At 37.2% G+C, this 25,086-nt stretch overlaps 1 protein-coding gene across 1 annotated transcript; it reads right to left on the bottom strand.

The window, feature by feature from the left end:
• Positions 1–13,597: 13,597 nt before the first annotated feature.
• Positions 13,598–15,730, bottom strand: LOC125998785 (serine/threonine-protein phosphatase 4 regulatory subunit 3-like). The gene has a single exon (XM_049766852.1). The coding sequence runs from the start codon at positions 15,728–15,730 to the stop codon at positions 13,598–13,600; it is 2,133 nt and encodes a 710-aa protein (XP_049622809.1).
• Positions 15,731–25,086: the final 9,356 nt, after the last annotated feature.

A 25,086-nucleotide genomic window follows, 5' to 3' on the forward strand; every position in this document is an offset into this window, starting at 1 on the left:
TGTAGTCAAGGTATTTAACTATATATATATATATATATATATATATGAAAAAGACCTATTCTTAACATAATGGGAGCACTATTCCACACAACTGTGTTGAGGGGGTTGAAAAGGAGGGGTGTAGGGTTTCTCGAGATAGGTGGCTGGTACACTGGTGATGAATGTGATGTTGGAATAGTACTCAATGGAAACCATTTTAGTAATTGTTAACCATAAGATTTCAATAATTAAAAATAAAAATAAAAAAAAGCTAGGACATCTCTGCAAGTTCACCTCAGTTTTTCTGTTTACCTAAAACTTCTCTAAAGTAAATATTAATTAAAAAGTTGTCTATGTTCTACCCACTAGAAATTCTAACTAAACTAAAACAAACCAGGTACCTTTCTGAGGGTAGAATTTTTTGGGGGGTGAGGGTGTTTTGGGTCACACCTGGAGATGCTCAATGGCTACTCCTGGCTCTGTGCTAAGAAATTGCTCCTGGCAGGCTCATGGGACCATATAGGATGCTAGGATTTGAACCGGGGTCCATTCTGTGTTGGCTGCTCACAAGGCAAAAACCTTACTGCTGCGCTATAGCTCCAGCCCGAGGGTAGAGAATTTTAAATAAATCACTTTTTTTTTGTTTGTTTATGGGGCCACACTCAGAAGTACTAAGGGCTTACTCTTGACTCTATGCTCAGGGTTACTCCTGGCGGAGCTGAAGGACCAAATAGGGTTCTGGAGATAAAACTCAGCTCGAACATATGCAAGCCACATGCAAGTCAGATGCCTTATCCTATTGTATTATAGCTCCAGATCAAATAAATCACTTTTAAAATTTATTTTTAGTACATCCAGGGGCCAAGTCGAGGATCTGTCTCACAGGCAATTCAAGTGCTCTACTACTGGGCTACATTGGTGACGGTGACGGTGGTGGTGGCGGTGGTGGTGAATTAGACTTAGCAAGGCTGAGCTCCTAGTGCAATTCCTCTATCTTTACATAAAGATTTCCAAAACTTTTTAGTAATTCTCACTCATCCTCCTGTGATGCAGTGCCTTAGGTATACTGCAAAATAGAAAGTCTCCTTTATTTTTAAAAATTATTTTAAATTGTTTGTGTATAGTATCATTAATAATGTTTTCAAATGGACATATTTGCAACACCACCCATCACCAGTGTACCTACTCCCTTTCTCCAAAGAATCCAGCCCCCCATCTTTCACCCCACTTATGTTGCCTTTGAGTTTATTGTTACCTGCCTGTATATCTTGAAGTCCCACCTAGGAGACAGATCATTTCTGCATCTATCCATTTTATTCTGACTTACTTCACTCAGCATGATATCCTCTAGTTCCATCCATGTTGCTGCAAATAGCAAGATTTTTTCAAGAATGCCTCCCTAACAACATGAGTTCCAGATATTTCTACAAACACACTTCATGGAGAGCTGGGTTGGAACAGTTAGTGAACCAAGAGCCCCTTCTAGATTTATCTTTTACATTTTTAAGTGATAGATAAAACTCTTTGTTTGTTTTCCCTTTTATGGGTCAAATTATAAGACATCTTATTTGCTTCAAAAGAAATTTTCTTTTTTGTTCACTAAAACTCAGAAAAATATCAAACTCTTAAGACCCATATTCTTTAAGGAGTTAAATAGCTTATTAGTTAGACCAACAAGGTGAAAAGTTTTAGGGGCTATGTGATTAGACTACTTAGATTGCCCATGCATTATAACCATGTAACACACATGGATGAGGGCTGCTCTTCTTTGAAAGCCCAAACGAATAGAAAAATCTATTTTCTGACTAGTAGAAATAAGATACTCTTGTTCCCCAAAAAGATTTAAAAATCCTATTTCCAAGTGTTTACACTTATTTACACTTATTTGAAAGTGTACAGAAACGGGATATTTCAAATTATTTTAACTTGACCAAAAACACTGTCCTTCATGAAACAAAGTCAGTATGCTGGAGATGACATGGGCATTCTCTGCATCTCATTTTATGTGGTAGAAACCTGAGTGAATAAAAACCACATTCCACGAGAAAAACAACAACAAAAACAAAAATACCCGAGTGTCAGAAGCAGAACCTATATAATTTCCTGTATATTTCTGGCATTTTCCAATTTCCTATACATTTCAATTCTGATCTATTTGTTAAAAATGTGGTATTGTGCCCTTTGATGAGATGCTCAAAATTAATATTAAGTGGTACAATGTAATTCCAGGGATAATGATGGTTTTGATTTAATGACTTTCTCTCCTGCAGCCCTCGGTTGGGTAGAAACACATTTCCTTTGAAGAACCTCTTCAGAGAAAAGTAAAGAAACACTTAGTAAGACACAGTGAATGCTCCAAGTGACATTGCTCCACAAATATAAACATAGCAAACTTTTTTCTCATAGTTTCATTCAACATTCACCCTAAGGGAAAGTCATTACCCAAATAAAAAATTACCTTCTAATAGCAAAATCAGTGCTGGATAGTGATCTTAGTAGTGTCAGAGGGAATGAGAAGGTTCATATAAAATATTTTTGAAAAACAATAGATAAAATTTCAAAGATAAAGTTTTTTTTCCTTGTTTCTTGGGAACACCCAGACAGTGCTGGGAGCTATCATGATTCTATGCTACTGACCTCACTTCAGTGCTCAGGCAACCTTGTAGTGCCATGGGGTGAAACTCCAGCTTCCTACATGTAAAGCATGTGCTCAGCCTTTTAAACTAATCTCTGTCAGAGATTAAAAAATAAATCTTTCTTTGAGAATTTGATAATGAAGTTGAAAGTTATTTTCCCAATCATCGAATTAAAGTTACATTTGCTTTTCATTCAATCCTGCAAAATGTTTAATGCTTTCTATCACTCATTACAATTGACAAAAAATAAAATGCTAGTTGTTAATAGCAAGTTATAAGACTACAGGATACATAAAAGATATTTTTTTCTTTTTTGTTTTTGTACAAAACAAATGTAATTGAAATACCTGTATAAAAAATAGGATCTCGACATTGGACTTTAAACCAAGTCAGGGGGCCCACAGGAGCCCCCAGAAATGCAACTGTGAGAATAAATTAAAGACCTGAGACTCTGCCCACCCTATCCTACCCCAGTCTCCTGAACCCACAGGGGAACTGTAAAAGGTCAATAATTTAAAACCTATCCATGGGGCACTGAGGACCCACTCCTCTTAAATTCCCCACTATAAAAGTCCATCTCCCAGGAGCAGTGGGAGGGGACAGGGACATCCCCCCCTTAAGCTGCCCTCCCCTCACACCCAGGGAGATGGCTGTATTGCTTCGGGGAGGGAACCTCAACAAATAAATTAGCCAGGCAAGCCGGGCCTTCCTGAGGTCACACCATAAATAAGTACTTAGCCAGGTAGTCCTGGTTGCATGTTGGGAGAGCCTTTGCATAAAGTGACAGAAAGAGAATATAGAGGGAAAGGTGCTTGTCTTGCATACTGTTGACCCAGGCTTGATCCCTGGTACCCACCTTGTCCTCAAAATTTGGCAGAAATTTTTACTGAGCCAGGAAAAATCCCTGAAAACATCCAGTTGTAGACCCCCCCCCAAATGAAACAAATTTAAAAAATAAATTAAAAGAAAGGGCCACCTGGACAGTGGTGCAAGGAGAGATGCCAGGGTGTGGATGGAAATCTCCTGGACACCAGCGGAGAGTGAGGTGATCCAAATATTTGCCCTGCTGATAACCTCCTAGGAGGAGCCCATACTCCACCCCAGAATCAGCTTCCGGCCAGCAATCATGTTCTTGATGGAAGGTTCCATAACTATGAATGAAACTGACAAGGGCAAAGAGAACCCACTATTCAGTTTACAAGCAATCCCTTCTCATTGTGTGGTGGGAGTACTGTCACCCCAACTGTTTTCCTTTTCACTTCTCATGGGAAAGCAGCTCATCAATCCTCTGTTCTCCGGAAAGTAGAGAGTTGGAAACATTAGGAAACCTAGAACCTGAGCTAGCAAGTTCAATGGGGCCTAGGAGATAGTGTAAAGTGCCAGAGAGCATACTTTGTATGTAAGAATCTTGGGTTCAATTCCTGGCACTAAATGAATCAATGAACATCCCCAGGAATGGAATGGTCCAGAAAGGGTGAGGATGTCTCAGGCCTTACACATAATCAGCACAAAATAATCCTATATACCAAAGAGACACTTAGCAGTGCTTAAATTTTGCTCACCAGAGCACTGCATGTAGGATCCCTTAAACACCACCAGAGATCACTCTTGAGCATAGAGCCAGGAATAGGCCCTGAACATCTCAGGGTGTGGCCCAAGCAAAAAAATCTATATTGTGGTTTTATCTTAAATTACATTGAGGAAGTGGTTTGGGCCACATCCAGATGTGCTCAAGGCTTGCTTACTCCTGTCTCTGTGCAAAGTGATAACTTCTGACAGGGTTCAGGGGTGCAAGGATCGAAGATCAAACGCAGGCCAGTTGTGTGCAAGGAAAGCACCTTACTTACTTACTATCTCCCTGCCTTAAATTACATGTTTATATTGTATCAAAAATTACATCCTTCGTTATGATTTCAGAACATGCTAAAATTTATTCATTCCATTTATATAGGGGAGAATAGTTTCAAAATTCTTATGTGTCTAAGTGTGTGTGTGTGTGTGTGTGTGTGTGTGTGTGCGCGCGCGCGCGTATTTGCAATTCATGCCACATAAAAAGATACTCAATGGTTATTCCTAGTCTTACACTAAGAAATGACTTCTGGTAGATTCAAGAAATCATATAGAATGCCAGGGATCAAACCCAGGCATGCCATTTGCCAGGTAAGCATCTTACCTGTTGTCTCTCAGTCTCAAGTTTCAAATTTCTTAAAGCAAGAATAGCAAATTTGTTTGACGGTTCCACATTCATGACCTGATTTGAATAGTTCCCCCAAAGCACTGAGTTTGTTCCTTGCAGCCAGAGCACAATTATATGAATGCCAAGTTGAGCATTACTGAGCCCAAGTACCTAAGTGTCAGGCCTGCACAGCCAGGCCAAGTATCTCTAGGGTAGCTTGTGCAAATCTGAGCACTGCCTGGAAAGGAAAAAGGAAAGGAAAAATGAAAGGGAAAAAGAAAGAGGAAACTAGAAAAGAAGAAATTTCCCTCTATTTAAACTTTTCCATTAATTGATATTATCTATATTTGATTTTCCTTCAACACTTCAAGTTACTTCTATGATACACTGTGATATTTAGTCTATGTTCCTATAATTTAATAGGACTAAAGTCACTAGTTCCTGGTGCAAATTTTTCAATCCTTAAAAACTAACAAAAGTAGTCACAGGTGAGACGGAAGTAAGCAAAAAGAATCTAGGTACTTATTCTCAATGCTATCCTTACTTACCCTGACAGTCTTGGAAGGGCAATTAAGACTAAGCAAATGATTGTTTACATAAAACTCAAGTCATTAAAAGAGGCATATGCTATGAATTGTGGGTGTATAGATGTTTGCAAGTGAAGGATGAGAAAAATGAATTTTGAAAGAGTAAAGAAGGAAGTGCAAACTAGGTGATGACAGGGCACTTAGCATTTTTGAGATATTTTTTCCTCAATTATTTCACAATCTTTGGAAACATGTCAAAGACACTGGATGTTACACACTGCCAAATGTGACAGAATAAAGTACTCTTCAGTTTTGTGGGGTATGTTTGAAAATGTGAAAAACAGATAAATCCTAATATTATTGAATATTTTATCAGGTTCCTCGGCTTATTCATATGCTCTTTATTAAAGGGTTACTCTCCAATAAAAGTAGATATCTGCAGTTTTCTCCAAATACTACACACATAATTGCTCTATTTAGTCAAAAGCAGTGGGGACAGGAAATAATGCATTGCAAATTTGGTTTGCTTCTCATGCTAACAGTTTAGAAACCAAACTCCTCTTAGTAAAAATAGATAAAAGTGTCAGCTATATTAAAACAGCAATCATATGCAATAGTATAAAGTGGTGATGTATATAAAAATGACTTCCTTTCTTGTTCCAGACAAGGACAGAGCAAATAAATTTTGTTAGAAAATAAAATGTGCATATTATAACTGAAAACTAACTCCTGGGTTAGAAACTGAAGCATCTTTTTAACATGATAATGGAAAAAGGGAAACAAATAAATAACCAAAAAATTGATAGAAAGGTAGGAAACAATATGATCATCGAGTCCAGTGGCTCAGATCAATCTACACATTAAAGTATATGGTATATTCACTTCTAGTGCTTATATTTGGACATGATTTGTCTATCTCTCCATATTCTTCAATGGAGCTGAACTTTAGGCTCAGTAAATAGTCATCTATTGTAAGAAAAAATAGTTTTATTCTAGCATGAAGGATACATGTGAAAAAGTGGTGATATGAATCACCATTGTTACAATCAAAGTGCCCTAACCTAAATATAAAGAACTGAAAGTCAGTTGTTTTATCACTCTCAATTTCAGAGGCAAGAGTAAAAATTCCACTCGCAACCTCTTTAGTAACTCCTATATTGAGAGTGATAACAGGGCTGGAAGAGGATTGTGTTTTTGTGGAGAACATCTCAGACAGTGTCAGCTTACCATGACCTTTGATGAAGCAGAAAGATGGACACTGCCATTATTTCTGTGCATCAAATGTTGATAGACATAAAATAGTGATTTCAGATTTTTTTCTTTTAGTATTAATATATACATATGGTAGCAGTGTATAGTTTTAATGTCTAAAATACTCTCACGATACAAGATACCTTAGATAGGAGAATGAACTTTAAGGAGAAAGAATTTAGATTTGGACACACTTCAGTACTTGTTTCTTTTGTAAAGTCATTAATACATAATGTTACCATGCAAATATTTCACAAGCACAGGTTTTTTTCATAGGGAAAATGCCTGTAAGAGGCAATGGAGAGCAAGTTTAGGAAGGGTATAAGAGCTATCAACTCATGATGTATTCTGACCCCAAGCAAAGAACAGAGGGCGCGAGGAAAGCATCAGAAATCACGTTTAAATAGAACATTCTAGAAAGCCTTCAGAAATCCCTCAATTCTGATGTTTTAGTAGAAATAGTATTTCATCTAGCAGGAATAAACTGCTGTAATATCCCTGCCAGGCACATCACTGGTTGGGAACAACATCTAGGAAACATGGCCACAGAGAGATTGAAACAGTGATTATGGAACACTGTGGCCATGGCTATTAATGATATCCCTCTCCAGGTGCACTCTCATGGTCACCACATCATACTTTGCAGGTCTACTGTGAAATTAGATACAATGATGGTACACTGCTAAGGCCATGTGCATGACATATTATACATGTTCAATAAACAATAATTTTAATCAGCTCATTTGTGAAGTCTGTATCAAATAGTCTGCAATTAATATAGTTAATATTTATTCTTTAGTTATCACAAAACATCTCCTATTAATGTTCTTATTGTTTGCTAAGGCTATCATATTGAAGAACCACACTCTGAGTGACTAAAAATAGAAATTTGCTTTCTCTCTATTCTGGAGACTCTATGTCCAAGAACAAGGTGTCAGCAGAGTTGCTGTTTTCTGAGGCTTCTCATTTTGGTTTGTATATGGCCTTCTTATTCCCTTTGAATGCATGTCTGTTTCCAGAGTTCTTCTTCTGCCAGAGTCATCAGTTATATTGGAACAGAACACTTCCTAGTGATCTCATTTAAACATAATATATTTCCAAGTAGAGTACCACTCAGAGGTATAGAAATTAGGCTTCACCTATAAATTTTAAGGAACACAACTCAGTCATAATAGTTTTTTTAGCTTACTGGATGGGTAGGAAAATGGAGAATAAGAGGTACAAAGTATGGGGCCGTTGAGGTGGTGCTAGAAGTAAAGTGTTTGCCTTGCCAGCACTAGCCAAAGAAAGATCGCAACCGCGGTTCGATCCCTTGGCGTCCCATATGCTCCCCCCAAGCCAGGGGCAATTTCTGAGCGCTTAGCCAGGAGTAACCCCTGAGCATCAAACGGTGTGGCCTGAAAACAAACAAACAAACAAAAAAAAGAGGTACCAAGTAATGTGCCACAGAGATGCTGGTAATGAGAAGTAACACCTGGATCTCTGCTATTATAAGCAAGTCTTTTCATAAAAGTGCATTATGATCTGATCCTTGTATATAATCAACCCTTTCAGACATAATATAAAATGAAGTGACTTTGCCTGGGGGATGTGGATTCAATACCCCAAAAAAGCAGAGCTCTCTAATTAAGTCCCACACATCTTTAGACTAGTTGTTCACAACTGAGGGTGACTTTGAACATTTCAAAACGGACAGATACCAGATGATCTTGCTTAATTGTGTTGTATATAGAATCAGAGTGGGAAACCTATATTATTCTTGACTATAGGATATAGAAATCAGGTCAGAGAAAGAACCGAGTGGAGAGGTAAAAAAGGCAAATTGCTGGTCACATGGACAGAAGTCAGGGCCTTCAGGCATATTGATGGAGTAGAGGTGAGGCAGAAGAATATATATAACCCACAGAGCCAACAACACTGTAAGCATGAGACCCAATCTGAAATAATTAAACTTAAAAATGTACCCCAAGGCACTGGAACAATAATACAGCAAGTAGGTGATTTTTCTTGCTTTAGACTGACCTGGGTTTTATCTTCAGCACTACATATAGTCCCCACAACCCATCAGGAGTTATTCTTGGGCACAGGACCAGAAGTAACCTCTGAGGACTGAGTCAGATGTGCCCTACTCTGGCTTTCACCACATAAGGTCTCTCAAGGAAGCAGGTTGGGGTGGGTGGGAGAGAACCTGGCAGAATTTATATAAAGAGAGCCGGAGAGATAGCACAGTGGTAGGGCATTTGCCTTGCACACAGCCAATCCAGGACAGATGGTGGTTCGAATCCTGACATCCCATATGGTTCCCCATGCCTGCCAGGAATCATTTCTGAGCTCATAGTCAGGAGTAACCCCTGAGCATCACCAGGTGTGACCCAAAACCAAAACAAAACAACCCCAAATAGTATAAAGAAGTTGACATTAGTGGTGGGCCATTTTATGCCTGAAACTCTATCATGAATAGCATTAATCATGGTACCTTAATACAAAACTTCAAAAAATAAAAAATTGAGGCCCTTCAGTCTTTTATCTAAGAATAAGTTCTAGTTTATCGCATGCAGGAGAAGAATAGAGCTTAGTGACTCCCATGAATTTAGCACATTGTGGATATCCTCCACACTTCCTACTCTTATTTTATTTCTACTCTCTGCTTTTGACATCTGCCACCATTTTTAACCCTATATAAAGTACTTGGCCCTGGTGTCTTCACTGGTAGAGAGGTTCATTTTCTATTCACTTTGATGCTTTATAATTTTAATGTGTCTCAGTGGGGCATGATACATATACACGGACTTGTCAGAACTGAACAAGCCAACCAGAACAGAACTCATTAATTTTTAATTTATTTTTATCAATATTATCCAGAATAAAGCATTCATGATTTATGAGCATAACTTGTGATAGAAGTGGTTATACCTGACTTTAGCTCCCATCTTCTTGGAAGTGATTGTGCTGCTGCTAATGAATTTTAAAATCATCTAGTACTTATTAAATATTTTCTGAGTGATTTACATATAGTTTCTAACTTTCAAGAGAAGGTAGAGAAGTTGTTAGAGGAGCAGATAAGCAAATTGTCTAAAGTTATGGAACTAGTGACAGTCAGGGTCGGCATTATCCTCAAGAACTGTGAAAATGAAGCCTTTTGCTTTATCTGTTACAGCCACTTGCCTTGTTGGTATATTTATAAACACATTAAAAGCCAAGAAAATTACCAGAAATCTGTGTTTAAGAACTAAAAGAACCTAGGACACCTCTTCAAAAATTCTCTCTCAAACAATATCTAAAGAAGCTGAACGTTTTGGTCAATTTTTCACTCAGTATGCAGAGAAAAAGGATTGCTTGTCTGTGTTTTGTTGCCTTCTTAAATGTTCCCATAATAGTAGATTATGCCATCTGATGGACAATTTGCCTTTACACCAATTTTGCCTGCCATTTTGTTTTCCTAGCATTATGTGTATGAGAAAAGATAAAGATCCTAGAGGTTATACAACTCCATAAAATGCCTGCATATTTTTCTATTGTTTTTGACATCCTGTTATATTCATGCCTTTTCTAATCTTTCCTCATAAAATTATGAGAAATATTATCCTCCCCTCCATACATATAGCCTCCTTCCCTTCTTCCCTTTGTTTCTAGATAAAAACTGAAGAATAAGGGTGCTGGAGCAACAGCAACGCTGGCAGGGCATTTACCTTGCACATGGCAGACCTGGGTTCGATCCCAAGCATCCCATCCCATATGTTCCCCTGAGCTTGTTAGGAGCTATTTCCGAGTGCAGAGCCAGGAGTAACCTCTTGGTGTGACAGCTCCCCCCCCCCAAAAAAAAAAACTAAAATAGATAAGAAAAAGTATCAAAACTTGTCTAGTTGTAAATCCCTGCTTTGTTAATGAGGCCTGATAACTCCTAACAAAACAAAGTGTAAGTTTTTCCAACTAAAACTGTCTACATGTCAATATGTGGCCCATAAATATTTTTCAACACTATAGTCTAGTTAGAAAATATAAAAATCCTTTTTTTTAAATTTATTTAAACACCTTAATTACATACATGATTGTGTTTGGGTTTCAGTCATGTAAAGAACACCACCCATCACCAGTGCAACATTCCCATCACCAATGTCCCAAGTCCCCCTCCTCCCCACCCGACCCCCGCCTGTACTCTAGACAGGCTCTCCATTTTCCTCATACATTCTCGTTATTAGGACAGTTCAAAATGTAGTTATTTCCCTAACTAAACTCATCACTCTTTGTGGTGAGCTTCCTGAGGTGAGCTGGAACTTACAGCTCTTTTCTCTTTTGTGTCTGAAAATTATTATTACAAGGGTGTCTTTCATTTTTCTTAAAACCCATAGATGAGTGAGACGATTCTGCATTTTTCTCTCTCTCTCTGACTTATTTCACTCAGCATAATAGATTCCGTGTACATCCATGTATAGGAAAAATCCAAAAAAAAATAAAGAAAAAAAAGGAAATATAAAAATCCTTTTCAAACTTTTTTCTTTCAAAAGACACCCACATATGAAAAAGTCTCATATAAGCAATAAACTAGCATGTCTTGAGAGATGTGAAAATGTAGTTTCCCTGTTGTGTCATATTCTTGTTAATGTATAATTCTATCTCCTGAGGTCATGTCCACATTTTAGCTGACATTAAAGCCAATGTACTGAGCATTGTTTTAAGTGTACATTCCCTTGCCTCTCTTACAAACCAGTCTCCTTCTTTTGCCTAAGAAGGCATTTTTACTGGCACAGTAATAAATTGCAATTGGTCTGTTTTAGGGCTAGAGAGATAGTTCAAAGGACTGGAAAATTTGATTGGGGCTCCAAATTTAATCCCTGGCACCTCCTGAGCCTCGTCCCCAATTTATCCCAACCCTCAATATATGTTTTATGGAAAATTCTCCTTCATTTCTACTTAGATAGAGTATCATGTTAATAATCAAAATTAAAATAAATTCTAAACTCTTCAAATAGGTTCACATTGCTTCGATTTAAGCAATTACAGGAAAAATGAACTTGCTCCTTGTAAAATCAAACCTCAACTTTTTGCTGCAAAATTTGTTTTAGAAATTACAGTACTTACACCCCACCATAAAACAACTTTAATCTTATGCACTTGTTTATAAGGTCCATGTGGTATTTGACATTTAGGTAACTCTTTTCTCTGATAGTGCTCAGAGCTTACTCATTGCTTTGAACTCAGGGATCACTGCTGCTGGGGGTTTGGGGACCATATAGGATACTGAGAATTGAACCTGGATTGGCTGTGTGAAAGGCAAGTGCTTTAATATCATTCTGGCCTATTATCTTTTTTTTCTTTATTCAAAATAGTTTCTAGGTATTGTCAGTTCATTTTGCAACTAGTTTTGTGGCAATATTTTAAATTACCCTTCAAACTTACTAGTTTTCCTAGAGATATTATATTAATGAATCAGGAGATGATTTCAAAATATCTTCTGTAACCGATTATAAATATCTGTCCTACCCTTCAAGGATTCTAGAAAAGCACCCTATATATTCCAAAAGGGCCAAAGGTGATAAACCTCAGAAGGGGCACAGTAGCAGTCCAGGGGTCCAATCTGTGTAGTGAGGGGGGCCACAGGAAAGAAACAAGTTAGAAGAGAATCAGGATTAGAAAAATGTCCAAAAACCATTTTTAGACTACGTTAGAGTATTTGACTCTTGGTGTTCTTTTGGAGATGTGGCAGACATCATGGGTAGTTCTCAGAAGTTTCAGGTAACGTCTCATGGTGATTCTCAACCAATTGGGCCAGTGGTTCAATGCTAAGGCTTATGGATCTGATGCAGTGAGGGCAATACAGTGTCAGGTATTACCAAGACCACCCCCAACCCAGCCTGAAGATGTTTAGGGGCTCCAGAGATGTGCCTACTAATGATGATGAGGTAGCTAGGGCCATGATTAAGGTGCTTGGGGCCTCCAATTATGTTCTCAGGGATTATATGATGCTGGGACAGGAAAAAGGGTTTGCTGGATATAAGTCACAGTCTTTAACCCCTGTATCATCTCTGGGATCTGATTATTTGGGCCTCTTATCTTAAAAGAAAACACAAAAGAACATCACATTTTGAATCCAGTTCTTTTTAATTAACGAAAAATACAAACTGAAAGTTACTTTCCTACAATTACTCAGAAGAGGGAATATTTTTTAAGTTATTTATTTCATCCCAGAAATGTGAACAGGTTAATTCTATATTTAAGTACAGTTGACATTGCTTTCTGTCTTAATAAAAACTTATTTCAAAGGTGGCAACTAAAGAAGTCCTAACAGAATTGGTATACAAGTATTATTATAAGCTTTGTACTGTACTTTAACAGTTGTTTCTAATATATATGCCCTTAAAATTGCATTAGTATGCACTATCAACTTAATTTATGGATAAGAAGTTAATAGGTTCTGCTTTAACAAATATGGAAAACATGGCTCTTTTAAGCTAAAATCTCACAGAAAAATGAGAAAAATGCTAGTTATTATATAACTACAGATATAGATGTATATATCTTTAAGTTATCTTTAAGTTTCAGAGAAAGTTTTGGGATTCAAAATTTCATACAAATTGACATTTCTAGAAGTTTAACAATTTTAAGTAATTTTAAGTTTAACAATTTTAGTAATTTAACAATTACTAAATTACAGAATTTAGTAATATTAAGAGTTCTAGATATTTATGTGGTCTTTTCATTGGAGAAGCTCCTTCTTCTGTTCTTCCTCTTCCTCATATGGGTAATGAACATCAATATTTGGGCTTCTTGTTTCATTTGCAGCTATAATAGAGGGAATAAGTTTGAAGTTGTCGGGATATATTATTTTGGGAAGTGCTACCTCTTCTTCATATTCTTCTGATTTTTATATCAATAAATGTATCAAGATGATTTTGAAAATTACCATCCAGCAATTCTTTGTCTTGCAATATCTTTTCATTCAGAGTGATGTATTCTTTCTCTTCTACAACTTTTGTATCTCTGCTAAGAAGTTTGTCATATTAATAATGTAAACTCTTCCATACTTCACTCTAATGGTCTTTCTCCCGATCATAAATTATCTTCAATCCTTTGAATGTCTGAACATAGTCTATGAATTCAAATGCTTCAAAAAAATTTTCCATTATGTACATAATGAGACATGTGATATTCTCCACTCTTATGTATTCAAATAGCTCAATAATAGCTGAATTCAGCAGATTGTACCGGGATCCGTTGTGCAGAAAAGCATTTACAACGAACTTAAACAGATTACCTGTGATGATGTAACAATTATAAATTTCATCTTTAAGGCCCACAATCTTCCTCATAAAGCGCAGTGCACCTAAGACCAGAAACTTATGCTTTGAGTTCAACAACATCAATATTCTTCTTAGCAGATCATTACTCAGAATATAGATCTTGATATAATATGTGTGGTGTTCTACACAAAATGTGAGTAGCTCTAAAATTATTCCAAGCAGCTGTGCTGTATGATAATCAAGACAGTTCTTGATGTGCTCAGCTGCAAGTGTACTATCTTTCTGATATATATCTTCTGAAGTGATAGACAAAATCAGTGCCGTGAGGTTATGCATACAATGTTTATAGAAAAATTCCAAAAAGTAATTTCTTTCATAGGCATTATATGATGCCAGCATGTTGCTTGGGTCAAGTAAATAACGAAGGAGCTCTACTAACTGAAAAGCTCGTCCTCTTTCAGGGTCACTATCACAGTTAATCTGCTCAATTACTACATTGATGAAAAAGTCACCATCTTCACTCTTTTCAGCTTCTTTCATCACAAAACATAGAACCGAAGACGATCTGCGTTTAACTACATAAGAAAGTATATCAATAGCAGCTGACTTAGTTTGCAAATCCTTTGCACGCATTACAACTTTAAGAGCCGAAAGAATACCTGAGTCTATCAAGGTATTTAATAGTGCTTCCCTGATAGGTAGCTGCAATTTCTGAGAAAATGAGCATAATTCCTTGCAGAATAAAATAGATTCAAACTGTTTAGCACTATTTGCAGTCTCCTTTAACTCTGTAAGAACTTGAGACAAAAATTCCTTATCTTCCTGCAGCATGGTAATTATGTCATATTTGTTAATGAAAATAAGAGCTGAAAGATTGGAAAGTTTTTCTTCAAACATGGATACTGCAGGCAAGAGGACATCCAAAATATACTGCATTCTATATGTCTGATCTAATTTTCGTCTAAGTTCATTGTTTGTCATTGGCACAACTTCTTTGAATTTTATGTTTTGGGTCAAGAATTCTCTGTGTTTATTTTGCTGCTTCAAAGCAGGGTCATATTCAAGGCATCCCACCACATCCATGATACACTCATCAGAAAACATTACAATGAATACAGATGTTTTATTGATAAGTAAGATTCCTTTAATAATTTCATGCAAATAGTATATGGCTTCAATAACTTTCCTATCCTCACAAATATGGAATAGATGCAGGAGTTTTTTAATATATTCTTCGTCTTCTAAGAAGAGAGCCAGCCTCTCTTTACAGATTGGCCATTTGAGAACTAATTTAAACAACAAAGCAATTTGTTTAAGCTTGTTAACATCACAGGTAACCAAATTTCTGGTTTGTATCATCTTATTAAACTGTTCTTCAGACTCAATTAAGAGACCATGAGTATTTTCTATACGTGGGTCTTTACCCTGAATTCTACAAATGTCTTCCCAGATTTCTTGGCACCTCGGTTGGTACTGGAAACTCAATGCTATGCCATAGCTGACTGGTTCACACCAAATTATCAGAACGGCTTGTAATTTCTGACACTGGAAAGTTGGGCACACCTTCGACTCCAAAAGGACAGAGTTATCAATGTCTGACTGAACTAGCAGCACCGTGCTCTGGTGGTATTCCACATATGAATAAATTACATAACCAGTGCCCACTTTGGCCCATTCTTGGTCATCATTTATGAAATAGACAGTCACAAAGTTTGAGTCTTTCCTGACCACCTCAGTATGAACCTCGGCTTCTTCACTAATTTTCATAGCCATAGTTAAGTTTGGCTCTTGAGGCTCTGTCAGTGACCCCAATGGTGGGGACTGCATTTCGGGGATGCCATCAGTGAGGGCAGGCAAGAGTTGGTCACAGGGAACTGTTGGTTCAAGTGACCCTAAGTCAGTAGGGTTTTCTCGGGACTCCATATTTCTCCTCCTACCTTAAACGCAGGGTGCACTTATTGGTGGTCCTCAGGTCCCACAAATCTGCAATAAGAACGTGAAGGCACAAGTCTCAGACACTTCTTGAAGCCGCCTCTGGAAGTGTAGACTCTAGGAATCCGATTTCAATGCACCCTAGAGATTCTACCGAGATGAAACAATGTGTTAATTCTTAAGTTCCTGCTTATTGACTGAGATAGCATCAAAGGGCAATGTACATTTACTCTTGTCATATGGTACCCTGAGCACTGCCAGGAATGATTGATTCCTAAGTGCAGAGCCAGGAGTAATCCTGGGCACCACCTGGTGTAGCCTCCAAAAGAGCAACTGTAGTGTTTTATATCTTGCATGCTGGGGACTGAAGCTGGATCAGCTATGTGCAAGGCAAATGCTCTGTCCACTATACTTTATTGCTCTAGCCCCGACAACAAGTTCTGTCCTAGAAACGTTCCTGTTCATTAGGTCTCGAGATTCACCAAGTTACACCACAAAAAACTCAATCACTTAAATCAAATCCATACCCGACTATGTATGTATGTATGTATAGACACACATATACAGATATGTATACACATACATATATGTACATACATGCATACATATTATAATAGAACACACACATATATATGTATACATGTACAAACATATATGATAATATATTATATGTAATGTTATATATAATATATATTATATTATACTATACTATATTATATTTTTATATTATACTATATTATATTATATTATATTATATTATATTAATTATATATTATATTTATTATATTATATTTATAATATTATATCTATTATATTATATTATATATATTATATATTATATTATATTAATTATATTATATTATATTATATTAATAATATAATATATTATATTATATTATATTATATTATATTATATTATATTATATTATATTATATTATATTATATTATATTATATTATTAATTATATTATATTAATAAGAGAGACTTATCTGTCCCCCCCTTACCCACCACAGGAAACTAGTCAATTGAACATCCTTAGTATTGTTTTTGTTTTGTTTTGTTCGTTTTTGAGCCACACCTGTTGATGCTCAGGGGTTACTCCTGGCTCTGTGCTCAGAAATCGCCCTGGCTTGGGGAACCATATGGGAGCCGCAGTCCATCCTAGGTTGGCAGGTACAAGGACGCTCTACTCCTTGCGCAACTACTCGGGCCGCCATTTCCCGCCCCCCTCCCCCAAGTCCCATAAGGCTTCTCCTATGTCTATCACTAACTTAAACTTTAAGGGAGAATATGGTTCAAAAGGAAGTTGGTGACTCACCTCTACAGACAACAACAAAAATAACAGGCTCTTTTGGCTGGTTTTATTTCTTCCCGGGATGGATGTTCTGAGGGTCATAATTGGCGGCTATTCTGGTCGCATTTGAGGGACAATGAGATGAACCGGAAGCACTTGGTAACTTCCGGAACTCAAGTAAGCACCACGTGCAAGTAAGCACCACGTGCATGTGCAGTAAGCACCACGTCACCACGTGCAGTACTTTTTTTTTTTTTTTTGGTTTTTGAGCCACACCCGGTGACGCTCAGGGGTTACTCCTGGCTATGCGCTCAGAAGTCGCTCCTGGCTTGAGGGACCATATGGGACGCCGGGGAATCAAACCGTGTCTGTCCAAGGCTAGCGCAGGCAAGGCAGGCACCTTACCTCCTGTGCCACCGCCGGCCCCACGTGCAGTACTTTCTGCAGGAACTTCTGTACTACAAAGTGAAGCATGGCCCAGCAGTGCTGACCCTTGACCCCAATAGGGAAAATAGTGAACGGTGGCCCTTGACCCCGATAGGGAAAATAGTTCCAGCGCTTTCTTGTCTTCCCCTAGCCCCTCAGTTTTAGAAAAGGAGTGGGCCAGAGGCAAATTTAGTTCAACTTTACTAACAAACAGTGAATACTGAACATAACCATCAATTCTCTATTTACTTTTCATAATAAACAATACTACCCACAGAACAAACACTTGAGTGTTTATTATTATTATAAAGATAACATAATCAAACACAGTACTTTTGAGTGTTTATAATGTTTAAGATACTATGACAAAAACTTCATATACCTTCATATATGATCCCTTTAAAAAAAGTTTCTAACCTGGGGCCGGAACGATAGCACAGCCGGTAGCCGGGCGTTTGCCTTGCAAGTGGCTGACCCAGGACAGCAGTTGGTTCGAATCCTGGCATCCTGACATCCCATGTGGTCCCAGTGCCTGCCAGGAGCGATTTATGAGTACAGATCCAGGAGTAACTTCTGAGTAATATCGGGTGTGGTCCAAAACAAAACAAAACAAAACAAAACAAAATCCTACTCTTTCCTTTGTTGCGGCAGATTTATTTTTAATTTGGAAAGGCTCTGGGATTTGAGCCAGACCCAGGGAATACTCTGGTGATGCTTGGAGGACAAATCATATGCTGTGCAGGGGATTTGAAGTGGGATTGATAGGTTGCAAGGTAAGCACCATAACTCCCGTATTGTCTCCCAGACCCCTGTTGATGTTTTCATGGCTATGATGGTGGTTGCACACATTTCTGACTGTGGTCTTCACACATTATATTAACTGGTGCTTAGACCATAGTCACACAGCAAGTTGTGCTTGCAAACTTGTCCACTGTGCTCACTGAGGTCTGAATTTCTTTACTAACATGGTTGAACTCTATGGATGCAAACGGATTATGGTTTTGGTACTTGCCAGGGGTCCCTGTGGTGTTCACTCATGTGCTCTTCATGATCATGGCACCAGTACATCTTCCTAGTTGCACTGTTGGCTGCAAGTCACACTCTTTTATGGGGAGATATACAGGTTCCCCATGAATACTCTTAGGTATGTTTTGGGGACAGACAATCCCAGAAATAACTTGGCCAAACTGCCTGGAATGTTCAATGGTAAAGCCTATCACTTGGTGCTGCTCAGACCAAGTAATGCTTCAGGCTTCCCACATTACAACTAGCAGTATTGGGATGGCCACACTATGCCTGAAATTGAACTTTACAGGGATTGAGTATACAAAGCACATATTCCTCACCCCTACACTATCTTCTGGCCCAAAGTTTAAATTCTTACACACATCTAGCTATGATGCAGCCAAAAATTGTTTGTGGCACTAGATATTAGGGCTGCCAGCATCAAGTTTAGCATATGTAGGATACCAGGACTTCGAACCTAAAACCATTTACTTGAAGGCAGGCACTCAGTAAATCTCTGCTATTCATTCCTCCAGGCCCCATGGTTTAATTTTCATGACTACTTAGTGGTAAAGAATTAAGGATCCTTTAAGATCAAGTAAGAAACTTAGAGATCAGATAAAACCAAATACTAAAGGTCATACTACTCCAAAGTTGAGGAACTCTAAAATGAACATATCTTTCTGATTCCAAAATTGGTTTCTCACTCATTGAACTCTGCTATCTCCCTTTCTTTTCTTGGCCTTCATTACCCTTTATTTCACATCCTTCCATCTATATAATTTGTAATCAACATAAAATTATCACGAGAAGATGAAAGTCACACACTTCCTCCTTTAGAACCACATCTGTGTATAGCCAATCGAAAAATAGAAGCTTGTATATGACAACTCTGTTCAATATAATTTTAATAGTAACCAAGTTGATTTTTGATGTAACAGCATCTTCTGCAGGTTTCTTTAATTTTTTCCCCTAAACATCAACCCTGTTACTGCAAGTGAAAAACTGAAAATTGGGTCATATAGAGTCTATTTAGATTGGAAGAGTTCTATTTGTGACAATCACTTCATTTTGCATAGCATTAAAGATGTGTGACTATTCTTAAGTACAGCATAGTAAAACTCTTCACCATACCTTTGCTGTCATGTCTCTTCTAAGATATTCTAGAACAGAAATAGTCCCTTGGACACTACAACTGAGGCTCTTCCATAATTGAATGCAAATGACAATCATTTAATGAGAAAATTCAAATCAATTCCAGAATATGCTGGCTTTGAGAAATTTACAAATTATACTTAATTTTAAACAAAAGAGTTAATAAATAACTAACACAAAACTGATATGTTAGTTTAAAACCACTGCTTATTTCAATAAGAAAGAATATGTAAATTTATAATAATAATGACATGCAGCTAACGGTGCAACTTTTATTTCTAAGCCATGGTTATATTAAAGTTTCTATCAGAATCAATTATATTACTGTCAGTTGGCTGAATGTGCCCTCAGGTTCCATTTTCTGAGAAGCATGCAGCACAAATCTATGTGTTTCAACATTTTATCTAAAGGAGTTTCCCTGAGGCCAATTAAGGTCCCTTTATCTTAATTAGGTTAACTAGAATCTTCTTAAAGTCTATAAAAATCTCAAGCCCACATTTCTCCTTGCAATTTCTGCTATCATTTTTTTTCTATTCCTATCTTATTTGGTTGGGGAAATAGAACAATGTACTTAATTTTTTTATTAGTTCTATGAACCTGATATTTTATTGTTGTTGTTGTTCTACAGAGAACATAGAATAGGATTAAACAAATGCCACAGTCTAGAAGATATGCAAGTCCTTTTTAGTAGACATTATGTACCTTTTACTTATTTCTTAACTAATAATTGCTTTAAAAAGGGACTAGTCTATCAGATTAGAAAAGAAAAATCACCCAAAATCTGATTTAAGCATTTGGCTTAAGTCTTTGCAATAACTGATGAAGCTAGAACTTGAAAATAGGTGCATGCTGTTCTACTTGACAATTTTGCCCTCCCCAACATTCAGCGCTTTCTCTTGGATTATGCATAATTTATAATTGCAAATTCTGTAACAATACAATCATTTTATCCCAATTATTACTGGTATTTTCCATTTTGCTTTGTGAAGGAAAACTCACTGAGATCAGTTCAAAATCAAAATGTGTACATTCATATTACTTGCAACTCAGAATTTCTCTTTAGTTTAGGATACTAGCCTCTCTCGTGCATGCCTCTTCCTTCTTTTGACCTTGGGATAGGAAGAATTAGTTCTTTATGACTCTGTTCTGAAAACAAATTGTTTTCAAAAGGATTTCTAGTGCTAGGGCTAGGACTCAAGTGGAGAACATATGCCTTGTCTGTGAGGCTTTGGGTTTGATTTTCATGTCTCCCCCAAAAGGATCATGGACTTGATCCACATTTTATGACTACTTAGATAGAATGTAGTCATAAAGTAATCATTTTATGAATTCTGAGAGTGTGAATTTCTCTGAGTTATTATAGAAGATAATAAAGGATTGAGTTATGACTCAATTTCTGAGTTTCTGATATTTCTGAGTTTTAGATATAGGTCACTGAAACCACAGGATATCTTAGAATATATAGATACCTAAATATTTGATCTATAAGAGGAGAGAAAAATTCAAATTAGGAAGAGCAAAGTAATGTTTAATTTTATGAAGGAACAATTTAAAAACAATTATATTTTCTGTAAAAACAATATATTTGTTGTAGAAAGTTCAGCAGAAAAACTTTTAGTGAAAAAATACACCTACTGAACTTCTACAAGTGTTCCAAGTAATTTATAAATGAAATGTCCATTGTTTTGGCTACCATCATCTCTGGAAATCTGTCTCCCAAGCCAGTCACATGTTTTCACTGTTGTGCTCATATTTTTATTTTACTTACAATAAAAGCAAAGTTCTACAATGGTTTTTGAGGCCTCACACCAATTTTTCACCTCAATTAGCTGAGCTCTCCATCTAATAGTCTTTATTCCTCAATCTACTTTAGCCATACTAGTTACCTTCTTGTGTCTGAAGCACACTCTGGTCTCAGGTCCTTTGCACCTGTACTTTTGCTATTTCTCAGTGCATGGCTTATACCCGTCTTTTCTTTTCAGCATAAAATAGGATATATTTATGTCATAAAACATGAATATTCATTTCCAGGTAGCAGTTGATTTCAAAAGAATATTTTTGCCAAATGCCAGTAACATATAAAGGAGTGCCTTATAATATAACATATGTAATATCGATAAGATAATTAGATTGACTCAGAAACAAAAAACTATCTTTTCATGATAACTCTCTGCTAGTAGAGTCTTGATTACATTACTTCATTTTTTTCTGAAAGACAGCTTTGGTAGTTTTTGATTGCTGAATGATCTGCTGTTACTTTTTTAGGTGAAACTGCTGCTATAGCTATGTAGGAATGTATTTTGGCGGCAAGGAACAGGGACTTGGGCCATTCAGCTGTAGTACTTTGGAATGTCCCTAGCTCTGTGCTCAGGAGTGACTCCCCTGCAGTGCACAGGGCACCATATGCAATGCTGGAGATGGAACCAGAGTCAGCTATGTGCAACTTAAGTACATTACCCTCCCACCACTAGCAATATCTCCTAGTGCAGTCATGTATTTTTAATCATATGTAGCATCATTCACAAAATTATCAGGCTTGCTTATGGTAATTTATGGTAATTTTAAAACACAGTTTGGAAGCCTCTCAGATTAGCCAGTTTTTAATCAAATATATTGTTGATTTATAGCAGATCAAGAAAACAAAGATTAATGGTCTTTGTAAGTGTAGTGCCTTTCTTACCTTCCTAAATACACTGGCTAGTGTACAAATACAACTGACCCCTAGGTCTGAGTTGGCTCTTAGGGATTATATTTCCTGTGGAAGATGATCCTATAGATTTTGATACAGAGCTCATGTGTTTAGAAATCGTGTATTTGTGGATTTTAATTGGTTGACTGATTATCAGTAGTAGGATAGGTATTTGCCCACCAGATCATATTAGCACTCTATCCCCTTGATAACCAAAACTGTTTGTATGCAGAGTGTGCCAAACTTCCCTCAATGGGCAAAATTGTACCCAGTAGAGAACAACTACTGGTAGTCATTTTCCTCCTCCTTCCATTATATATTTAAAAATGCACATAGATCAAAAAGAGAAATGTGGTTCTCATTATCTGATCAAATAAAAACCATTTTATTTGAGCTTTCAATTCAGGACTTCTCTTAACTATGATTTCTGTTCATTTATAGGGAAAAAAGTGACCTTTGGTATTTGACCTTTATCTAAAAATAATAAGTTTATTTTATTTATCTTAGCAATTTTCTTTCTTCTCTCTCAGGTCCTTCCTTATACCCCTGTTTCCACATTCCTCTCTAAAAGTCTCTTTAGCACCTAGAAAACCTCACCAACTTGTCACACTTATTTTCAGTCCTTCTCCTCTTATCCTGTACCAGCGCAAGGCATTCTTGGGTATGTCTTTTCCATGTGAGCCCATTCTTGCTATCTCCACACACCAGAAATCCTTATTTTCACACTCTCTTCTCACCATTGATATTGCTTCTTCAAGAGTCAGTTGCTCAGTGAGTGCACTCTACGGTCAGTCTATGCCTGACATGTTCTTGTTAACAGTTTTGTAAAACCATGGCACTTTAATAAAAATTGGGAAAAAATAATAAAAAGAGTACGAGAGATCTGTATTCTGACCCTGATATCCATTACATACTATGAAAAAATAAGCTGCAAATTTAAGCACCACCTGATATTGTAAATTAATTTGTATGTATTAAAAATATCAGTCCTTCCAAACCTAATTCTCTGCTCATACAATCTTTTATTTTCCTATGCTCTCTAAAATCATCATTTTAATTTCCTTTCTTTTTACTTATGGTCCAAACCTAGCATGCTCAGTGGCTCCTCCTGGAAGTGCTTAAGGGACTATATGAAATGCTGGAATTAAATACAGGTTGGCTGTATGCTAGGCAAAGATTCTACCTGCTGTAGTATTGCTCCAACTCACCATTTTAATTTCTTTTTTTGTTTTTTCTTTTTGTTTGTTTCGTTTTGTTTTGTTTTTGGGTCAAACCTGGCAGCGCTCAGAAATCACTCCTGCCAGGCTCGGGGGACCATATGGGATGCCGGGATTTGAACCACCGTCCTTCTGTGTCTAAGGCAAATGCCTTACCGCTGTGCTATCTCTCTGGCCTCCCCATTTTAAATTCTTAACAGAGATTTAATAAACTAAATTACTGTATCATTTGTTGACTTTTACTCTCTTATTCTGTCCCCACTCCCCACCCTAATGAAGATAAAGATGGTTCCTAACCAGTCTAACATTCCATTATATTGTGCTACTAGAAAACAGTCTATGCTCAGTAGATATTTTATGAATGATCACATAAATAAAAGAGTAAAGATAATTGTCTCTCAATACCACACAGAAAGGACCATTTGCAGTGCCTGGATTGGACATTTAGGTAGCACACAGTTAAGAACCTTAAATTCTGTACAATCATTCTGGACTCTGCATAGATTTTTCTATTTTAGACATCCTAGAAGTTAATATTTAGCGCTCCCTCTTACTTATATTTGATATTTGAACCTGCAGCATTTATTAATTTTTCCACTCCGCCTCAACTATATTTTAGAATAAGATGTCATCTAGTGGTCCAGAAGATGGCTCAAATGACTATAGTATATGTTTTGTATGTGGGAACCCCAGGTTCAATCCTGGCACTGCATGGTCCACCCCACAATTACTGCTGGAAGCGACTCCTAGTCTAATACCTCAGAGACTATATACTGATTCAAAGCTTTGCTTCCATTTTCAAGCAATAGAATCTCAAAACAGGAATTATAAACGTAACTTCAAAAGTATGATTATATTGCACTAAAATAATAAAAAATGTTGCCTGTTCACTGCTTTATTTCAAGGGTTATAAAAGAGACTGGTATATTTCACACATGAAATATAAAACTACATTCATTAACCAACTCTCAACAATTGTCTGTCAGTGCTTATTGTGTGACAGACACTGTTCCGCAGCCTCTGCAGGAGCTCTTGCTTAATCCTTGCAAGAAGATCTTATTATTCCCTCACCTTATTGATATAAACTGAAGTACACACAAATAAGTAACTTCTTCAAGGTGACAGTTTCCTTGCTCTTTTCAACTCTAGACATGCTATTAAAAATAGATCAGTATACTTCTAGCAAGAGATGTATAGTTGGCTCTAGATGGAGGTAGCCTTGCTGTTTGAAAGTTCATGGTTTTTTTTTTTTTTTTGTTTTTTTTTTTGGTTTTTGGGCCACACCCGGTGACGCTCAGGGGTTACTCCTGGCTATGCGCTCAGAAGTCGCTCCTGGCTTGGGGGACCATATGGGACGCCGGGGGATCGAACCGCGGTCCGTCCGAGGCTAGCGCAGGCAAGGCAGGCACCTTACCTTTAGCGCCACCGCCCGGCCCCGTGAAAGTTCATGTTAATGCCACTTGGCCATTATGAAAAATTACACAGGTTCCTATTTTAACTATCAAGAGATATGTAAGACCAGAGAGGTAGTGCAGGGGATTAGGTGCTTTTCTTGCACAC

The sequence above is a fragment of the Suncus etruscus genome, chromosome X (genome assembly GCF_024139225.1).
Source record: "Suncus etruscus isolate mSunEtr1 chromosome X, mSunEtr1.pri.cur, whole genome shotgun sequence".
NCBI lineage: Eukaryota > Metazoa > Chordata > Mammalia > Eulipotyphla > Soricidae > Suncus > Suncus etruscus.